This window comes from Pogona vitticeps, chromosome 5 (genome assembly GCF_051106095.1).
Source record: "Pogona vitticeps strain Pit_001003342236 chromosome 5, PviZW2.1, whole genome shotgun sequence".
NCBI classification, from domain to species: domain Eukaryota; kingdom Metazoa; phylum Chordata; class Lepidosauria; order Squamata; family Agamidae; genus Pogona; species Pogona vitticeps.
In genome coordinates this window covers 88,476,568-88,499,073 of record NC_135787.1, presented here as the reverse complement: position 1 = coordinate 88,499,073, position 22,506 = coordinate 88,476,568, and the positions used below count along the sequence as shown (strand labels likewise).

The following is a 22,506-nucleotide window of genomic DNA, read 5'->3' as shown; positions in this document are numbered from 1 at the left end:
GCCGCTTTGCAGATATTCCGTATCTGAATATCCTTGAGTAGAGCTGTCGAAGTGGAGACCGCTCTAGTAAAATGGGCCTTCAGTCCATCCAGTATAGGCCTATTAGCAAGCTGGTAAGCCAACTGTATAAGCTGGACTATCCATCGGGATATCAGTTGTGGGGAAGCAGGAACACCTTTATTGGGTCTATGATAGCACAAGAGAAGACGTGGGGAGTGCCGGATGTGTTTGGTACGATGAAGGTAGAAGGCAAGAGCTCTTCTGACATCTAGGGTATGAAGTTTACGCTCTATTGGCGTGGACGGCGAAGGAATTAATGTTGGGAGCACGATGAGCTGGTTGATATGAAAATCCGATACCACCTTTGGTAGGAAAGAGACATCGAGGTACCTTGTCAGGATGCTTTTGGAGGTAAGGAGGGTCTGACCAGAGTGTGGCTAGTTCACTTGCTCTTCTGACCGATGTGATAGCCACAAGAAAGGCAGTCTTTAGAGAAAGCAACTTCTAGGAACAAGTAGCCATAGGTTCAAATGGTGGCTTGGTAAGGGCTTCCAATACAAGTAGAAGGGATCACTGTGGTACGATGTGCTGTGAAGGGGGCCGGATATTCTGGAGGCCTTTTAAAAATCTTTTAAGTGTGGGATCGGAGAAAAGTTTGGCAGAGCAGGATTGAGGAGGTTGGTGAGCCACAATTGCTGAAATGTACACTTTGAGAGTGGAATGAGCCAGTCTTAGATTGAAGAGGCGTAACAGAAAGGTAAGTATGGTGGATAGAGATGCCGGTACTGGGACCAGTCCTTCTGATTGAGTAAATTTAGTAAAGGATGTCCATTTACTGTCATAGAGACGGGAAATGGACGGCTTTCGCACTTGGTCTAAGATCGCATGGAATTGGGGGTTATCCTCCACGCCATCAGGTGGAGAGAATGGACATCGGGATGGAGAAGGGCCTGTTGTTCTCCGAGAGGAGGGACAGTATTGGAGGTAAGTGCAACGTGCCTGTCGCCGGGGGAGTCGCTGGTAACATCTGCCGTCCCCAGGCACTGGGTGAGAGACAGTGCCTGGGAGTATTTCTGGCCTGCACTCCCCTGCCCTTCAGGACCGGGACCCTGCTGCTGCTGCTGCTGCTTTGGGCAACCCCACCCCTTCTGCAACACCAGCCACCTGGCTGGGAGGGGAGGGAAGCTATAAAAGCAAGAAGCCGGTGCCAGGGCCCTCTGAGAGCAACGTGCCTGTCGCCGGGGGAGTCGCTGGCAACATCTGCCGTCCCCAGGCACTGGGTGAGAGACAGTGCCTGGGAGTATTTCTGGCCTGCACTCCCCTGCCCTTCAGGACCGGGACCCGGCTGCTGGTGGTGCTGCTGCTACTGCTTTGGGCAACCCCACCCCTTCCTCAACACCAGCCACCTGGCTGGGAGGGGAGGGAAGCTATAAAAGCAAGAAGCCGGTGCCAGGGCCCTGAGAGAGCAGCGTTCCTGTCGCCGGGGGAGTCGCTGGTAACATCTGCCGTCCCCAGGCACTGGGTGAGAGACAGTGCCTGGGAGTATTTCTGGCCTGCACTCCCCTGCCCTTCAGGACCGGGACCCTGCTGCTGCTGGTGGTGCTGCTGCTGCTTTGGGCAACCCCACCCCTTCTGCAACACCAGCCATCTGGCTGGGAGGGGAGAAGGGGCATTAGAAGGGTGTGTGGGCTTGTTTTGTTTGTTTTTAACTGTTATTGAGTTGCATAGAGACCCACAGTGGACCTGATGGAACAGGAAGGGGGGAGGGCGTTGGAGGGGGCAGCCATTGAGGTGGTGCTGGGTAGGGGAAGGAATGGTGGTGGGGGTAGAACATGCCCGCGTAGGAGAAGAGAGGTTAGATATCTTACATCTATCCCCTCTTCTACTCCTACCTCCAACCAAATGGTATCAGGCGACCATATCAGCAAACCCTCGAGCCACACGGTGCTGTTGATGAACGCCAGGTCAGTACAAAACAAAACTGCCCTCATCCATGATGTAATTCTGGATGAGGGGGCTGACCTGGCGTGCATTACTGAGACCTGGGTGGGAGAGGAAGGTGGTGTCCCCCTCTCCCAGCTGTGTCCTCCTGGGTACTCAGTCCAGCACCAGTGTCGCTCAGAGGGTCGGGGAGGGGGAGTTGCTATAGTCTATAGGAGTTCTATCTCCTTGACCAGGCTTCCTATCCCTTTGAGAGGAGGTCTTGAGGGCCTGTATTGTGTGTTGGGCTCACGAGACAGATTAGGGATTCTGTTGGTGTACCGCCCACCCTGCTGCGTACCAACAGTCTCCCTACCTGAGCTGACGGAGGCAGTCTCGGACCTGGTGTTGAGGACTCCCAGGCTGCTGGTGCTGGGGGACCTCAACATCCATGCTGAGGCTGCCTTGACTGGGGCAGCTCAGGACTTCATGGCCGCCATGACAACCATGGGGCTGTCTCAATGTGTCATCGGCCCAACACATGAGAAGGGCCACACCTTGGACCTGGTTTTCACAACGGGACTGGAAGGTGGTGGTTTGGATGTGGAGGGGCTGGTCGTGACCCCATTGTCATGGTCAGACCACTTCCTGGTCAAGTTCAGTCTATTAGCGTCTTCTTCCCTCTGCAAGGGTGGGGGATCGATTAAGATGATCCGCCCCCGGAGACTAATGGATCCAGATGGTTTCCTGAATGCTCTGGGGGAGTATCCGTCTGATATGGTTGGCGCTCCTGTCGAAGCTCAGGTCACCCTATGGAATAGGGAGATGACCCGGGCGGTTGACACGATTGCGCCTAAGCGCCCTCTCCCTGCTCGCCGAGCCCAGACAGCTCCCTGGTATACTTCTGAACTGCGGGCGATGAAGCAAGAGGGGAGACGGCTAGAGCGCAGGTGGAGGAAGTCCCGCTGGGAATCCGATCGAACACGACTTAGAGCCCATTATCGGGCCTATTTCGTGGCAATACGGCTGGCGAAACGGCAATATTTCTCCAGCCGTATTGCTTCCTCAGAATGTCGTCCAGCAGAGCTGTTTCGGGTGGTCCGAGATCTTCTTCAACCGGGAAACCCGGTGGAGGTCCCGGACTGCTCATCAGCTCGCTGTGATGAGTTTGCTATTCATTTTGAGGAAAAAATCGCTCAGTTTCGCAGTGGGCTGGACTCCACTGTTACCGCAAAATCGGAAGATGTGTCCAGTGTGCCGTGCTTAGGTCAAACTTTAATGGATGAGTTTCAATTGTTGAGACCCGAGGATGTGGACAGGGTGCTTGGATCTGTCCGTTCTACCACCACGCCGCTCGACCCTTGCCCATCTTGGCTAATTGGAAGATCTGCCAGGGGGGTTCGCACTTGGGTCCAGGAGGCCGTGAACGCCTCTCTGAGAGAGGGAGTGGTCCCTACCGCCTTGAAAGAGGCGGTAATTCGACCACTCCTTAAAAAGCCTAACCTGGACCCAAGGCTGGTGGTCAACTACCGACCAGTGGCGAACCTCCCTTATTTGGGCAAGGTGTTGGAGCGGGTTGTGGCCGGGCAACTCCAGGCGCTGCTGGATGAAACGGATTTTCTGGATCCATTTCAATCGGGTTTCAGGCCGGGTTTTGGTACAGAGACAGCCTTGGTCGCCCTGTATGATGACCTTTGCCGGGAGAGAGACAGGGGGAGTGTGACCCTGTTGATACTCCTGGACCTCTCAGCGGCTTTCGACACCATCGACCATGGTGTCCTTCTGGATAGGCTGGCTGGGTTAGGAGTTGGGGGCACTGTTTTACGGTGGTTCCGCTCCTTCCTAGCTGACCGTATCCAGAGGGTGGTGCTGGGGGACAGTTGCTCTGCCCCATGGCATTTATGTCATGGGGTTCCTCAGGGCTCGATACTGTCCCCCATGCTGTTTAACATCTACATGAAACCGCTGGGAGAGGTCATCAGGAGGTTTGGGCTGAGGAGTCAGCAATATGCTGACGACACTCAGCTCTACCTCTCGTTTTCCACCAGTCCAGGTGAGGCGGTTTCTGTGCTGAACTCGTGTCTGGACCTGATAATGGACTGGATGAGGGTTAATAAATTGAAACTCAATCCAGACAAGACGGAAGTGCTGTTAGTGGGTGCTTCGCCGGACAGGTTGGAGGGCCACTTCCCTGTCCTGAATGGGGTTACACTCCCCCTAAGGGACAGGGTCCGCAGCTTGGGGGTGCTCCTGGACCCCAGTCTAACACTGGAAGCCCAGGTGGACTCGGTGGCCAGGGGCGCCTTCCTCCAGCTGCGGAAACTATACCAGCTACGGCCCTACCTGGACGAGCGGAGTCTCATGACAGTTACACATGCACTGGTAACATCTCGTATTGATTATTGCAATGCACTCTACGTGGGGCTGCCTTTGAAGACGGTCCGGCGACTGCAACTGGTCCAGAATCGAGCTGCGCGGCTGGTGAGTGGTGGGGCCGCCAGAGAGCACATCAAGCCGATTCTGTATAATTTACACTGGTTACCAGTTGCTGTCCGGGCCCAATTCAAAGTGCTTGTTTTGACATATAAAGCCCTAAACGGCTTGGGCCCTGGATACTTGAAGGACTGCCTCCTTCCATATGAGCCTACCAGGCTGTTAAGATCTAGCCAGGGGGCCCTTTTGAAAGAGCCATCCCTCAAGGAGGTAAGAGGGATGGCTTGTAGACTAAGGGCCTTCTCGGCAGCTGCCCCCAGACTATGGAACGCCCTCCCAACTGAAATTCGCCTGGCGCCGACACTGATGATATTTCGGCGCCAGGTCAAAACCTTCCTGTTCCAGAAGGCTTTTAATTGAAATAACATTAACTGTGGGTCTTAATGATGCCAATTTTAATTGTATTTTTTAATTGTATTTTAATTGTATTTTAACTGTATTTTGATCATTTTATTTTATCGCATTGAATTTTAATTGTTGTAAGCCGCCCAGAGACCTTTGGGTAGAGTGGGCGACATATAAATTAAATAAATAAATAAATAAAATAAAATAAATAAATAAGTGAAGTATTTCCTCCGCTATTTACGATAGGTGGGCAAACCATGGCTGGCACAACCACCTTGGAGCAATGAGGATTGTGTTTGTTCGATACTGAATGATTCTGATTACAGTCTTGAGAAGCAGTGGTATTGGAGGAAACAGGTAAATGAGCTCCCTGGACCATGGTATGAGGAAGGCTGGCATCTGTGATGACCTGGGTGGACAAATACGGAGGGTGAAATAGCCTCCCCATCCACAGGCTGTTGGGGATAATCCACCAGATGAGATGTCACGGCCATACGTGGAGGGACCCGTAACTTTTTTGTAGGAGGGTCCATCATGGGATCGTACTGAGTGAGGAAACAAGACTGAAGTGATTGGAGCTTGAGTCTTGCGTGAAGTACCACCAAAGTGGTGGACACCATCAGACCTAAGAGGTGCTGAGTGTCGTACGCAGTCACGGTTGCGAATGGAGTAAATTTGTGGGCCACCGCCTGGATCTTGAGGATTCTCTGAGGCGGTAGGAAGGCTTTTGTGTGAGTAGAGTCCAGAATTGCTCCAGTGTAGGAGACGATCCAGGAAGGTACGAGGTGTGACTTTTTCCTGTTGATTTTCAACCCAAGTCTGTTCAGAATACGTAGGGTGAAATCTGTGGTGGAGACTGCCTCTTGATAAGATTTTGCCACTAGGAGCCAATTGTTGATGTAGGGAAAGATTTTTATCCCTCTGGTACGAAGGTATGCCACGACTGGGGCCATACAATTTGTGAATGTCCTGGGGGCTGTGGAAAGCCTGAATGGGAGAGCAGTGAATTGAAAGGTGTTGTGATGAAACTGGAATTGAAGAAATTTTTGATGAGACAGGTGGATGGAAATGTGGAAATAGGCGTCCTGCAAGTCGACGGTGATGAACCAGTTTCCCTGAGACAGAAGAGGGAGAATGGAGTCAAGAGTCAACATACAGAACTTCTTGTATAGTATGTAATGATTAAGGTCTCTAAGGTCCATTATGGGTCTGATACCACTGTCTTTTTTGGGGACTGCGAAGTAATGAGAGAAAAAGCCCTCGCTGATGTCAGAGGATGGTACTCTGGTTATAACCCCTTTGGAAAGTAGAGACAAAATTTCCAAATGCAACGGCATGAAAAATGGAGTAGTTTTAATTGAATCTGGTAAAGGGGTTCGCAAGAACTCAATCAGATAGCCTTTCTCAATGATGTTAAGAACCCACTTGTCGGTGGTGATGTTGCGCCATTCGAAAAGGAATGGAAGTAGTCTGGTGGTAAGTGAAAGATTAGGAGAATTGCTTAACCTTATGCTGAGTCTTACGAAAGGACTGTTTGGGGTTGGGAAAGTGTTGTTGCTTGACAGTGGTGGACTGGAGTGGTGGACTGTTGAGATTGATAGGTCCTGTCCTGCTGCTGTTTATTGTACCGAAAGGGTTGGCACTGAGTAGAGAATTGATACAGAGGCTTTTTGTAGGCCAGTTTGTGGTACCGATACGGTTGGTATGGCACGTAAGATTTCACTGTCTTCCTCATTTTGTGAATGTTCTCCATGATCTTGTCAGTTTTGGAGTTAAAGAGTCCAGTAGCATCGAAGGGAAGATGTTCGATTTTAGTTTTAGTGTCTTCGAGGATGTTAGCCATTATAAGCCACATGTGGCGTCTAACAGCTATTGCAGTTAACATAGACCTGGAGGCGGTGTCTACTGTGTGTTTTGTGGTGAACCTCTGTCGCCTGGTGAAGGTATTAGCCTCTTTGTAGACGTTGAGAGCCTCAGTTTTACAAGGATCAGGTAGAGTTTGTAACATCAGGAGTATTTTATCCCAAAGATGTTTCTAGTAAGTGCCCATAGCCGCTGGGTACTTAGCTATTTTAATTAGTAAGGCAGAGAAAGAATAGAGTTTTTGCCTAAGGTATCGGTCTTTTCCCCCTCTTTGTTGATGGGTGTAACAGATGATTGAGTACACGACTTATATTGGGTAGCTTTGACCACGACTGAGTTGGGTGAAGGGTGTTTGATGAGGAATTCAGAGTCCGATCCATGTGTTTTATAATGATGCTTCATCTTGTGAGGGACTTGGACAGCTGCAGATGACTTATCCCAGGAAGTTTTGACCAGGTCGAAGAAAGCTGGTATAAGGCTTAAACTAGGAGGGGAGGCTGTTGTGGGATCTGTGCGTCTAACTGGAGAGTTTTTGCCATATGCATGATCAGTTGTGCGTAGGATGAGAAGTCCTCCAAGGAGGGTTGAGATGATGAACCCTGACCACCGGCATCAGGAACGTCAAAGTCACTGGAGGCCGAAGAATGGTCATTGTTGAAGGACCAAGAGGAGATTGAGGGGGAGCATTGTGGTACTGTATCCCCTGGTACAATGTCCATGTCAGACTGAGTAGATGGGGAAAAAGGCTCAGTATCATGACTTCTGGGACCAGAGTACTGTAGAGAGGAGTGACGGCTGCTGTACTTGGCGCGTTTAGGAGACACTGTAGGTACCGTAGGAACTCGCCTCTTACGTGAAGGTGCCTGCAGTGTAGAAAGGTCCACTTGAGTTTGTGGATGATGTTGCATCGGTGGGGCTACAGTATGATGCCACGCCAGTTGAGGAAAGGTAGTGCTTTGATACTCTACTGGGTAAGCATAAACGTGGAATGGGTATGGCTGGTATGGAGCATAGAAAGGGAGGTCAAACTGTGGCGGACCCTGTTGACAGTACCGATCTCCTGCATCTTGTGGTTGGTACGGAACGGTATGTCTACACTTTTCTGTCCATTTTCTAGGAGTGTCGTGGACAGACTCCTGTTCCAATGGAGACTCAGTATCAGCCCACCCTGAATATCGAGAGCTAGATGTGGCAGTGGCCAGGCTGGCAGCTGGTGCAGCCTCAAAATGGCCTGAGTTCGGAGACATGCACATAATGTCCTGAGCCATCTGGGCTGGATGAATGTGCACCTCAGTATGAGAGAATTCAATGTCTTCCCTCAAAGACTCCTCAAGCAATATCGAAGGAGCGGGAGGAGGTAAAGTAGAGTGATTAGATGACTTCTTCAGTTTCTTAGGTTTCTCACTGATTTTCTGTTTTGTAGAAATGGTAGGACGAGAAGGCGCCTTGGCGGTTTAGATGCTTCATTGGACTTTACAGGCAAGGAGATGGTAAGAGCTGACTGTTTAGCAGGGGAAGGCGCCGATTTAGAGACCTCCAAGTGCAAAGGAGTTGGTGAAGGGAGGGAAGAAACCTCCATAGTGGTAAGAAGAGCCTTTTCATAGAGGAAAGACTGAAGGTGGCGCCTGAGCTTAATAGCTTGTTTAGAAAAACCCCTGCAGGCAATGCAAGTCTGATCGAGGTGGGATTCACCCAAACAAAACAAGCATTTATCGTGGCCGTCTGACAAAGGAATTTTGCGGGAGCAGATGGCACACTGCTTGAAGCACTGAGGGGCCATAAAACAAGAGGGGAATCCGGGGTGGGGTGGGGGAAGCGACAGAATGAAGGCAGTGGTCCATCGATCCAGATAGGCGGGGTATAAATCAAACAAACAAACAAACAAATAAAAAAACCCGAAAAGGGCAAGTTCTGTCGAGTAAGAAACAAAATAAGGTAAAAAGGAGACAAAAAGAACTAGCTAGGCTAGAATGCTTAGCAATATATTCGCTCTGCTCCTCCTAACATCCTACTGGAATGGCGGAAAAAGAGGAACTGAAAGGATGGTTGAGGGGCTGAGCCTATACCATGCAAGGGAGGAACTAAACTGTTTCTTTTTCAAAGCTTTAGAATCTTCCGGACGTCCTGTGTAGGGGCAGGATTAACGCATTTGTGTGCATTCACAGAGACCACTATGAAGAAATGAGGCCTTTCCCTCAGCAGTGTTGGAAGGCAGATTAAAGAAGATCCTGAGGGAACAGAGACTCTGCCTTTGTGGATCTGGTGAGATAGAATGTATTGAGCATATAATGCACAGATGTAACAGGCATAACAAGAGTCAAAGAAAATATACTACACCTCTCTTAAAAGACATGACAAGCCAATCAGACTCGGACTACTGCATCCAATTGTTAATTGATCAATATCGGACTACTACAGAACTGGTAGCGAAATTTTGGTCGGCATGCCATAGTAGCTAGAATAGATAGCCAAACCCTTAGACATTGGTCTTTTATTGCTACATTTGTAGCTTATTACTTTTTGTTTATTTGATTTGGCTTTCTGCAGTATATGTCAGTAATTAAAGCTCTGCATTCAATTTTGTTTTTTGTATGGCTTGATGCTGTAACAATAAAGTATGTATGTATAGTCTTGACTTCAGCAAAGCTTTTAACAAAACACCCAATGATGTTCTGATTAGCAAGTTAATTAGATGTGGGCTGGATATAACAACTGTCAGGTGGATACACAGAATTTTACTAAGAGGGTAATGATTAATGGCTTGTTCTCAAAATGAGATGAGGTAACAAAATGGGGTATCCCAGGGCTGAGTCCTGGGCCCGATGCTCTTCAACATTTTTATTAATGATCTGGTATAGGGAATGCTAATCAGATTTGTGGATCACACAAAATTGGGTGGAATAGCTAACACCCTGGAAGACAGAAACAAAATTCAAAATGATCTAGACAGGTTTGGGCACTGGGCTTAAAACAACAGAATGAAATTCAACAAGAGTAAGTGCAAATACTGCACCTAGGGAAAAGAAACCAAACACACAGTTATAAGATGGGGGATACCTGGCTCAGCAATACCACGAGGGAGAGGAATTTTGGAGTTGTTGTAGATCACAAGCTGAATATGAGCTAACAGTGTGATGTGGTTACAAAAAAGGCAAATGCTAATTTAGGCTGCATTAACAGACGTATAGTCTTCACATCCCATGAGGTACTAGTTCCCCTCTATTTAACACTGGTTAGGCCTCACCATGAGTACTGTATCCAGTTGTGGACACTGCACTTCAAGAAGGATGCTGACAAATTGGAACAAGTCCATCAGAGGGCAACAAGGATGAGCAGGGGGTTGGAAACCAAGCCTTATAAGGAAAGCCTGAAAGAATTGAGTGCCCTGAGTGCAGCACATGCAACAATGGGCTCAAGGTACAGGAAGTCAAATTTCAGTTGAATATCAGGAAAAACTTCCTACTTGTTAGAGCAATATGATAATGGAACCAATTACCTCAAGAGGTGGTGAGTGCTTCAACACTGGAGACAGTCAAGAGAAATTTAGACAACCACCTGTCAGTGATCCTTTAGTTTGTATTCCTGAACTGAGAAGGTGGTTAGACTTGATGGCCTTATAGGTCCCTTCCAACTTCATTATTCTATGAGTTACTGATGAAGCAGTATCTATCTTCTTAGTATGCTTTCAGCTCAACTATGAAAAATGATCAAGTTAATTTTGTCTTGCTCTTCCTATATCTCAAGAGAATACAGGGCTATGTACAGTATGCTTGAAAGCTTTCAATAAAATATCTGGAGCAGTTAATATTACTAGCTGTGGCAACCCCAGACCTACTGGAGTATCCCACCCTGTAGTTATGCTGCCACCAACCATTCCCTGTAAGGAGTCACACAGACCAGGAATGGATTTTAATAAACAAAAGAACAAGGTTTATTGAAACAACAAACAGGGTAAATAAAAGGACCAGGTAAATAGGATACAGGAACGTGGCATAGTCCCAATCATACACATACAACAGCTTGGTTCCCACGGAACACCTTAAGGTAACGCACAGACCCTGAACCTATCAGTTCTGGCTACCTAAATAGAAACCTGAACCTATCAGGTACGTACTAACTGACAAACAGTTGTACCCAGTCTGACACACAGACTCCAACTCCTAACTCTTCCACACCAGCTCCAAATATATATACAGTACAGCTCCTCCCCCCTGATGTCCCGCCTTCCACTCCCCATAGGATGGAACTTTCCCTCCAAACCCATGACAGACAGGTACCATCAGTGCTGTGTGACACTAGCCTTCTTACAAGGTTGCAATATTTGTGAATATTACTAAACAAGTGTTGCTGTTGATATTATTACTATGAACCCTGTGTTCCCAACTTGGAAACTCCCATTACACTTCACTACCGGTCATACTGCCCAGAAATGCTGAGAGCAGCAGTCAAAATAGTTGGAAGGCACCAGGTTAAGTAAGGTTGGCGCAGCTTAACTCATTCTTTGACACAACTCCGGGAGGCAGTGCAAGATATGAGGGCCTGGTGTGCTCTGGTCCGTGGGGTCACGAAGAGTCGGACACGACTAAACGAAAACGAAACTCATTCTTTTCATCAAAATGGTTAAGATGTGTATTCAATAAATATTTCTTATACTGATCATTAATAATATATAAATTTTTGCAATTCTTTTCAAATTCTGCAGTGAAAATTAAATGGAAATGATTTACCTTGCTGAGTATCCTGTACTTGTATCCGATTCACAGTGAGGTCTAGAGGGCTATCCTGTTCTTCCTGAAGTGAATTTTCTGTTTGGTTCATTTGAATACTTTTGTGTATCAGACTCATTTCATATGACGAACCATTTCTGTTTTCTTGCATTTTACTACTCTTCGAAATATATTCAATAGCAAACTGACGGATCATCTTTTTCATTAATTCCTGAGCAACTAAGGGAATGTTAGGATCACAGTTCTGAGGAAGATCTATGGAGAAAAAATACATAACACAACAAACATCAGTTCCATAGAAGTACAAATTACACTAATTTCTTTTGTAGAATGATTCAGGTAAGGATGAGATTTCAGAACTGATGAATTTTCAGTTCCACAATATGGTGGGAATTCCCCTTCCCAGCTGAATTATGACACTGAAAGCCCTCAAACCAGCAGGAGGTAGAGCAGTCCTCTCAACTCCGCACAGTTTCCATGCCACTTCTTCAGTTAAAAAAGTGTTCTGCTGAACTATGTGAGTCATGAGGATTCCCTGCAACTTGCAAAGCTGCATGTGGAAACAGGTTATGTTCCATACACTCTTTATGGAGAAAGCCTACAACAGAACTCACCCATGCATTTTTGTGAGTCACAGGGAAGACACATGCCATAATGCTCTGGAGCATTTTTCTTATACAGTAGTTTGAAGAAACTATAATATACAGTGCAGGATAGGCATGGAGGTAAAATGGGTGCTCTACGTCTTCCATTTAAAGGTTTCCCAGCTCCATAATTCAGCTAGGGGGCTATCCCATGGAAATGAGACTCAGAATTCATTAATTTTGAAAATCCCTCCCTAGATTAAAATTTAATGAAATAACACATTTCCTGGTCTTTGTTTTTAAAAACTCATTTATTTGAATGTTGTTTTTATTTATTTTCATAAGAACTTTAGGTCTCCTGTAACTGGCCCGAGTTAACACTCTGACTGTCACATTTTGAATCAGCTGAAGTTTCAAGAGAAAATTAGATAACCTGCCTACTTCAAAGGTAGTCCTGTGTAGAATCATTAGAATTAACCAAGTGAAATACAACTAAGGCTCATGTCATTTCCAGGAATAGGGACAACTGACACACTAGCTTTAACTGGGTAACTGAACTTCTGGCCACTACCAAAACCTGGATATCCAAGTTTAAGGATGAGTCCAAGAGTATACTTAAGCAGTGAATCAGAGTTGTCAGGGGAGTGTAACTCCATGCACCATAGGTTGGATCTCTGTTACCTGATCCTCATTTAGAATGATTCAGAACCCCTCTGCTTTGTCTCAATTAAGCTTCAATTTGTTTGGTATTAGTCATCCAGTCCATTACTAACACTGCACATCGGTCACTAACTGAAAGTGCTTCCTTAGAATTTAATGGAAAGAAGAAATAGAGTTGCATATCATCAGTATACTGGTGGCACCAAACTCCAAAGCTCCTGTTTCGTGCATATGCTAAATGGCACGGGGGACAGAACAGAACTCTTAGGGGATCACAAAGATCAGTGGGCAAAGTGTCAAACAGGGGCTCCCCATCTGAGAGTGCTCCTTCAGAAATGAATGTAGCCACTATAAAACTGTGCATCCAAGTCCCATTCCAGAGCGATGGTCCAGAAGGATACCATGGTCAATGGTACTAAAATTGAAAGGATCCAACAGACAATCCAGATCTAGATAATCTGCTTCAACAGGAACTCTAGGAGCTAGGAAGCCACCACATGCTTCAAAACCTTGCTCAAAAAAGGAATAGTGGACACTGGACAATAATTGTCGATTACAGTGGAATTCATTTTCAGCAGAATTCTTACTACTGCTTCCGTTAGATATTTATTTATTTATTTTATTTAACTTATATGCCGCCCACTCTACCCAAAGGTCTCTGGACATGCCAGAACCATACCTTTCTGCAACATCTGTCACTCCCTTTATCCACTTGGCCAGTCTTCTCCAGCTTTTATCAGTCAGGAAGGCAAGGATCAAGCACACAAAAGGTGGCTTTCATTTATTCAAGGATCCTGTCATATCCTCCAGCTGCACAGAGTGAAACTTATCCATTCTCACAGAACAAGAATGGGCCAAAATTATGTTCACATGTCAGCTACAGCATTCAAATCAGAGTGGAGCAGCTTTGTCTGCAAAGTATCATACAAATTCTTCACAGCAGGATGTTGAGTGATCACCACTCTGTTTTTCTGGAAAAGCATAATAAGTCATTGAGCACTTGAATTAACTCCACTAGATGGCTCTAAGTAGACTCAAGAGCAGGAGAGAATAACAATTTATGTGTTGACACCACAGCTACAAACGAGTTTCATCTTGGTTTTTAACAGATTCACTCCAACCACTGACTCTGCTCAGAGCTATCATTACTGTAGTTTCTGTTCCAGTCATTTCATCACGGCTGGTTCTCTGGTAAATCAAGGGGCTAGTCTGTCTCCATTCCACAGGATCGGTTGCTTAGGAATGATTGAAACCAACACTCTTGCCATTTCCCCTTTCCAGAGTTCAGTCAAGGAGACAGGAAACTCCCCAAGAGCCAGGGTGGACACTTGCCTCAATCACTCCGACAAAGGCTTTGAGTTCCAGTAACTCTAAACTCCATGACAATGGAACTAGAGGGAGTTTCTCTGCACCACATTTACCCCCATCCTACCCAGCAGAGAAAATCAGGTCATATAAAATATTGTCTTCATCCTAGGGAGAACTATGGCTGATAAAAAAACAACCATATGGAGCTCAGTTTCATAAACATAGTGGCTGATGAGCCACTATGGCTGAAACATATACCTTGATGCTGGAATGGGACAGTACAAGGTTGAACAGATGGAGGATGAAGGTAAGTATTGTCTTGAGCGAGACTGGGATTGGAGTAAAACTTTTGGATTCCGTAAATTTTAGGAAAGATTTCCATTTGTTCTCATACAGTTTCCTGGTAGACAGTTTTCGCGCCCTTTCTAAAATTCTGTGGAAATTGGGGTTATCCTCCATGCTGACAGATTCGACGAGTGCACGTCCAGGTGGAGAATGGAGCCGCTGTTCTGGGACAGAAGATTCGGTATTGACAGTAAGTGAAGCATTTCTGTTCTTATCGTCCTGAGGTGAGTAAACCATGGTTGGCGGGGCCACCACGGCGTGATCATTATAGCATCTGATCGATACTGAATGACCCCTATGATTGTCCTCTGTATCATTGGTATCGGTGGGAAGATGTAGGAGTTCTCCTGTCCTATCTATCATAAAGGCATATCCCATTGACTTGGCATCAATGCCTGCTCTCAAGCAGTATTTGGGGCACTTGGTGTTGTATCGAGTCACAAAGAGGTCTAGCGTTGGGTAACCCCACTTGCGGCAGATCTCCTGAAAAATTGACTCGTCTAGTGTTCATTCATGCATCTGGGTGGGTAGTCTGCTCAGATGATCTGCCAAGTAGTTGTCTTCTGTTGAGATGTGGATAGCCTGTGGGAAATGTGGTGGATGTGGCACCATTCCCAAAGTTCCATTGTGAGGTGTAGGAGGGGGTGTGCCTCCGTTTGTTTACATAATGCATTGCTGTGGTGTTGTCTGTCACCAGCTGGACCACTTTTCCTTCGATATGAGGCAGAAAGGCTCGAAACACCTTTATTATGGCCAACATTTCCAATTGGTTTATACGAAGTTCCCTCTTTTTTTGTCCATAGACCGTGTATTCAGAGTTCCTGACAATGCGCTCCCCATACCAAAGGACTCGCATCTGTGGTCACCTGTATTGATAAGTGTAGTGGTTTGAAGGGCCTGCCCACTGTCAGGTTCTGGATGGATGTCCACCAGGTAAGTTGGTCTGCCAATTCCGGGGTCACCAATAGGCGTTTCGATTGATGGTCTATTAGCAGGTCGAACAGGGATAGAAACCACGCCTGGAGTGGTCTCATTTTGAGCCTTGCTCAACTGCAGTTGTAGCTGCCATGAGACCTAGCAGATTTTGTGCCTTGTGGGCTGATACAATTGTGTATGGATGAAATAGGTGAACAGTATTTTGTATCTTTATGATTCTTTGTAGCGGTAGGAATGCCCTTGCATTTACAGAGTTCAGGTCCACTCCGATGTAGGTGATCATCTGTGAAGGTTCTAATTGTGATTTGTCAAGGTTTATTTTGAAGCCCAATCTTTGTAAAGTATCCATGGTGATTCTTTTGGCATCGACGGCGTTGTGATAGGAGCGAGCTACTATAAGCCAGTTGTCAATGTAGGAGAAGACTTGTAATCCCTCTGAGTAGAAGATATGCCACAATGCATTTCGTGAACGTTCTGGGGGCCACTGATAGCTCGAACGGTAGGGCACAGAACTGGTAGGTCATGTTCTCGAATCAAAACCTGAGAAATTTTTGAAGAGTAGGGTGTATTGTTATGTGGAAGTAGGCATGCTTCAAATCGATGGCCATGAATCAGTTTCCCTGGGATAGAAGGGGAATAATGGTATCAAGGATTAGCATATGGAATTTTCTGGGCTGTATAAATTTGTTAAGGCATCTGAGGTCCAGGATGGGTCAAAGACCTCCATCCTTTCTAGGAACCATGAAATAACGGGAGTAAAACCCCTCAATTATCTTGGATGATGGGACTCTGACTATAGCACACTTTTGGAGGAGTTATGATATTTCCTCTCGTAGTGTTAATGAGAACAAGGTGCTCTCAGTGGAGTTTGATGGTGGGATTTTAAAGAATTTGATAAGGTAGCCCTTCTCAATGATAGACAAGACCCACTTGTCAGTTGTTATCTGCTGCCATTCTGGTAGGAATGTGGAAAGTCTTGTGGGGCTAGTAGAGTTGTAATAATTAAGATCAATGCTTACCCTTTCGCTGTTGCTTACGAAAGGGCTGTCTAACGTTCTGAGGTTATTGCTGTCTGAACTGTGGAGTAGCGACCTGAGCTAGTTGGTAAGGTCCTTCTTGAGGCTGCTACCAATGTGAGCGAAAGGGTTGGTATTGGTATTGCTGTTGTTGATAGTACGGCTTCCTGTAGGAAGGTTTTTCATATCTATAGGGTTGCTGAAGTATGTAAGACTTCACCGTTTTTCTCATCTTATGGATATTTTCCATCATGTCATCCGTTTTGGCGTTGAATAGACCCACGGCATTGAACAGGAGGTCCTCTATCCTGGCCTTGGTATTGTCAATGATGTTAGCTGACCTAAGCCAGGCATGTCTCCTGACGGCTATCGAGGTGGCCACTGTTTTCGATGCCATGTCTGCAGTGTGCCTCCAGCCACTCTTTGTTGTTTGACTGGAGTTGTAGCCTCTGTATATATGTTCAGCAGTTCCAGTTTTGTTGATTCGGATGCTGCTTGCAATGTAGGGAGTATTCTGTCCCATAAATGACTTTGATAGGCGCTCATAGCTGCCTGGTAATTGGAAATTCTTATCAGCAGTGCTGCCAGGGAGTAGAGTTTTCTCCCCAAAGAGTCAATTTTGCACCCCTCTCTTTTCATTGGGGTTGTTGATTATCTGTTGTACGATTTATATTGGGTGGACTTAATGACTATTGAGTTAGGGGTTGGATGTTTAAGCAGGAAAGCGGCATCTGTACCATGCGTTTTATAATGGTGTTCTACTCTGCACAGAGTCTGCAGTGTTGAGGGTGGCTTGTCCCACGATTCTTTGACAAGCTGAAGTAGTGCCAGTATGAGGCTTAAGCTAGGTAGAGGCATCTTATCTTGTTCCAAATCGTGGAACACTAGGTCTTTCTCTTGTTGAGATGGTAGTTGTGTATCAAGCTGCAGGGTCTTAACCATGAGCAGTATGAGTTGAGCATATGATGTGTAATCCTCCGAAGGTGATGGAGGATGATTATCCAGTGCATCTGAGTAAGGGGTGGGATGTTGGATTGTGGAGACATCCAATGAGGATGAACCGTCATTCTGGGAGGACGTGGAGGATATTGAGGGTGAACAGTCTGGTCCTTCCATATGGGTTCTCAATATGAAGTCATCATCTGGTTGCATAGACATAGAAAGAGGTTTGACATCGTGTCGAGGAGGTCCGGAATAGACAGTTGTTGTGTCTACTATGGGTTGACCCTTAGTCTGTTTGGATCATTTTGCTGGCACAGTGTTTCCTGATGCCGCCATTCTCTTTCATGACGGTCTGTCTTGGGAGAGAGGTAGGTCCTCTCAGCGTTGAGGATGACTTGGGGGAGTTCTCGTGGGAGAGTACCAGGTTGGTGGGGGGTATCTGGGTCCCCTGTAGTCATTGTAGTATCCATAGTCATGGTATCAATATGGATGGTACTGATCAAAGTAGTGGTGTCCATAATAAGGGTGATGTTTGGTATGGCAACAGTGTTCTCCATGTCGATGAGGGTGGTATGGAGAGGTATATTTATGCTTCTCCGTTTTCTTTCTCGGAGAGTGTTCAGGAGACTCCGATTCAAACTTGACACAGACATCAGGCTCAGAATGGCCTGAGCTCGGCGACATGCTGAGAATAGCATGCTGTGCCTGAGCTGACGAGATCGTACATTCTTCTCTACCTGAGAGTGTACGTACTTCTCTGGAGGACTCCTCCATAGGCAGAGGGGCTGGCGGAGGAACTATGATGGTCGATTTAGTAGTTTTGTTTTCTTTCTTAGCCTTATCCTTGTCTTTTTTCTTTTTTGCAGGGTCATCGCACCGTGACTGAGTCTTAGTAGAGATGGCGACCGATTTAGAAGATTTTTGTGATTCTATGGACTTGGTAGATATCAATGTTGTGCTAGTCACAGATTGGGTAGCCGGGCTGGATGTAGTTTTGGCAGCCTCTGGCCATGGTGGGTTAGACGAAGGAGGGGTCCCCACTTTCATAGTTGGATTTAATGTCTTTTTGTACAAAAAAAAATCTTTGATGCTGAAGCTTCAGTTTAATTGCTGGTTTAGAGAGGCTTTTACATGCAGCACATGACTGAGTTTAGTGGGATTCTCCCAAGCAAAATAGACATTTGTCATGTCCATTGGTTAACAGGATCTTGTGGAGGCAAACGGAACACTTCTTAAATTCCCGAGGGGCCATAAAACATAGGAGAAAAAGGTAGGAAAAAGTCCCAGGGACGGGGGGAAGGCGGGAAAGTGAAAAAACGATGTTATAACAAGTTAAAAATAAGGTTCTAATCGATAAGGGAAATAATTAATAATAATTCCAACTGGAAATAACTAGAAGAAAAATACAAATAGGTTATATATACTTTCCTACAGAAGCTCTACTGTTCCTAACGTCCTAACCAAACGGCGGGGGGGGGGGGGGGGGAGAAAAGGTTGAGGAGGCAGAGCTTGCGCCCTGGGGGGGTATCTTAATTGTTACTCTTTTTTAAGCTCTAGAATCTTCTGAAACATCCTGCGCAGGTGCAGAAGAAACCCATTTGTGTCCATTCACAGAGGCCACTATGAAGAAATACTGTTTTTGTACTCTGAGAGTGGTTCCCTTAAAGTACCTCTCTCTTCCTCTCTCTGTGTGTGGCTTTTTTGAGTTGTAAAACCAAAGATGAATGAGATTCTGTTTCTTTCTCCTAGTCAGGCTGACATGCCTTTCTCCTGCTTCCTAGCCCCTCACCCTATGCTATTCAGTATGTATCTGTAAATGCCCTGGTTATCTATGTTGGCTACCCTCCGAGTGACTCTTAAACCTTTTCTTTAGGGCTATGTGCACTTTCTGGAATCTTTCCTTGTATCAAAAGAGCTACATGGGTCATTGTTGTGAGAACTGTCGACACTGCTTAAAAACACTGTTTGCGAGCAGCATAAATTCAAACTCCTGCCTGTAGGGATGTTGGTTGAACGGCAGCAGCAGGACTGTTTAAACGGAGCGCAGAATCGCTCTAAAAACCTCATCGCTAAGCGAATACATCATTAAACAAGGCAATCGCTAAGCAAGGCACCACTGTACTGTAATTAAAGAAACACTCTAATTACATAGGTAGAGAACAGGGCTGCTGCTGCTATGCAAGAGGAATAATACCCATACTGTCTACAGACCCAGAGTATTTCAGGAGATGCAGTTTGGAAAAAAAAATGTATAAAACAACTTCATGCCCAAGCCTGTCTGCTGCCAGTGCAAAGTGAGCTTGTGAACTTATGACAAGGAGGATATGCCCCCAAGCATCAGAACACATGTACCATTGGGATTCAGCCCCAATGGACTAGCCATAAACAGTGCTTAAAAACACCGTTTGCGAGCAGCATAAATTCAAACTCCTGCCTGTAGGGATGTTGGTTGAATGGCAGCAGCAGGACTGTTTATGGCTAGTCCATTGGGGCTGAATCCCAATGGTACATGTGTTCTGATGTTTGGGGGCATATCCTCCTTGTCATAAGTTCACAAGCTCACTTTGCACTGGCAGCAGACAGGCTTGGGCATGAAGTTGTTTTATACATTTTTTTCCAAACTGTGCATCTCCTGAAATACTCTGGGTCTGTAGACAGTATGGGTATTATTCCTCTTGCATAGCAGCAGCAGCCCTCTTCTCTACTTATGTAATTAGAGTATTTCTTTAATTACAGTACAGTGGTGCCTCGCTTAGCGATTGCCTCGTTTAACGATGTATTCGCTTAGCGATGAGGTTTTTAGAGCGATTTTGCGCTCCGTTTAGCGATGTTCCCTATGGGGAAATTTCGCATAGCGATGTTTGGGACCTTGCCTCACTTAGCGATAACACTTTAGGTCCCACTGTTTCGCTTAACGATGTCCGTTTTCGCTATTTTTAAAGTGTCTTAAAATGTTCAAAAACTGTTTTAAATGCTTGGGATCGTTAGTGCACCTTGTAAAACCTTTGCAAACTTAATTTGGCTTTGTTAATTTTTGGTGAATTTTTTCCCCCATTGGAATGCATTGAACTGCAGGTTTGACAGCTGTGTCTGAAGGCATTATGGGCACTGTTACTGGTGTAGCTTTGGGCAAGCAGCATAGTCCCAGAGCATCTTAGGACTGGCAAACCACTACTGAATAACTTATACCTTAAAAATCAAGGAAGAGTAATCCTAAATTGTAATCAACCTTCTGGCATGTAATTAATATTAAACCAGTTTTACCATTAAATACATATTTGTACGTGTAATACCTTTATAATGAAAGAAGATATATTTTCACTTTGAAATGGTTTAAGAATGTGCATCTATATCTGAACATATTGATAAACAGAACACAAGGAGAACAGGAAAATATATAAAGAAACTCAACACAAAAGTATGACACTAGAAAAGAAAGTACGCTCGTACGTGTCAAATCTAGGAAAACACCATCTTAACGCTACCAACAATTACATTATTTCATTTTAAAATTACATAAATATTACCTTTCTTGCAAAAGAGTGCATTTAAATAAGTCTCTGCTTGGCACTCAATTTTATCAGTGTTCGACTGGCCCTGAGATGACAATTCCTCTATAGATGTTGACTGCAAAGAACCAATAACTGTTGTATGATCCTAAAAAAGGGATAAGAAAATACACATATCTAAATAAGGGATAATGGGGGGGTGGGGTGGGCATTCAAGTTGACATGAAGACCAAGAAGGATTTCTTCTATAGAACTGTATTTAATTTTTTTACACCATCCATTAATTTGAATTTAAACAAAAAATTGGGGAAAATCTCAGAAAACAACAGTTTATAGTGCATATACTTACACTAACTGCTTCTTTATGTAAATTGCAAAATGAGCATTTTTCATCCATAGACCAGTCTGTCACTTCTTCTGGTTCACAGTCTGGAGAGAAAAATTAAACATAAATAATAAACCTAACATGTAATTCAATGTATTTAATATTCAATTCCTCTTTAATTGCACAGCCTTTTTACTACACTTAAGAAGATAAAATTTTGTACTGAACTGTCAACATCAGGAAGACAATGGCCAAGATCCAACTGAACACAGGCAAGATGAAAAGTGCTATCACAGCACAGCAGCATGGCATTTGCTAACTGCAGCCAATGAACATGAGGTGATCACCATTAATACAACACAATCTCGCTTGTGCAATGAGGTGCTAGATACCTGTGGCAGCTGTGAACAAAAAAAAAAATCAAATCACTCACAATGCAATGCTATTGTGTGAGGGATTTGACCCAAAAGGATACTGGACATATACTGTATACATTGTTTTCATACAGATAAACAGGGTGGATTGTAAGTACTGCTTAATGTTAATTGCACTGAAAGCTGTTATGTGCCATTAGGTTGGCACCAACTTATATAGTGATCCTAAATAGGGCTTTCAGGATAAATAAGATTTATGGAGTGTTTTGCCAGTTTCACATTCCCAATGAGTTTTCATGGCCGATTCGGAACTCAAGCCCAAGTCTGCTAAGTCTTAGTCCATTTATTTATCTACTACATCACACTTGGTTAGCTGCATGATAATTCCACTGAAATCAGTACATCTGTTGTAGTGATCTGAACTCCCAAGTATTTCAGTAGGCACAAATAACTTATTCTGAATCCAATTAAAAATGAGATCAATTAAAAGACATTGTGATAGCCAAACAGGAAAGCTGGTATTTGTTTTTTTTTTAAAGATGGCTTTTACACTCTTTTTATCATTTAGAAGAATACAGCCAGACCCCTAAGGCAATGTATTTACACAAAAAAATAGTAGTGCTTCTTCACACACACGTTCCCAGTTCTAGTAATTTTACTGACAGAATATTCTTTAAAGCAACCAAAGACTGTTTATTGAGACCAACACACTTCAATGGTATCTCAGTTCACTCCAAATGTAAATGCAGGATCTAGAAGACTAATGTAACTTTGTCACAGTACCATTTAGTATGAGAAGTTAGGGCTCAATGACCAATCACATGTTCTGCATGGGAAAAGATTCATGTATGTTCTTAACTAAGGCTGGGATTGTGGGACGTGGTGGCAATGCGGGTTAAACAGCAGAAGATTCTGTGCTGTAAGGTCAGAAGGCCAGCAGTCGTAAGATAAAATCCATGGGACGGAGTGAGCTCCTGTCACTTGTCCCAGCTCCTGCCAAGCTAGCAGTTCGAAAGCATGTAAAAATGAAAGTAGATAGATACCACCACAGTGGGAAGGTAACGGCGTTCCGTGTCTAGTTGCGCTGGCCATGTGACCACGGAAACTGTCTATGGACAAACGCTGGCTCTATGGCTTGGAAACGGGGATGAGCACCGCC

General features: G+C 45.1%; 1 protein-coding gene across 2 annotated transcripts in view; it reads right to left on the bottom strand.

Moving 5' to 3' along the window:
- Positions 1-22,506, bottom strand: part of LCORL (ligand dependent nuclear receptor corepressor like) — a 190,567-nt gene that overhangs the window by 47,668 nt on the left and 120,393 nt on the right. For both annotated transcript variants that reach the window (XM_020812181.3, XM_020812183.3), the window contains exons 3-5: positions 20,998-21,077; positions 20,667-20,796; positions 11,349-11,603 (exon numbers count right to left, since the gene is read on the bottom strand). In XM_020812181.3, coding sequence (XP_020667840.3) covers positions 11,349-11,603; positions 20,667-20,796; positions 20,998-21,077 — 465 coding nt within the window. The remainder of the gene's footprint in view (positions 1-11,348; positions 11,604-20,666; positions 20,797-20,997; positions 21,078-22,506) is intronic.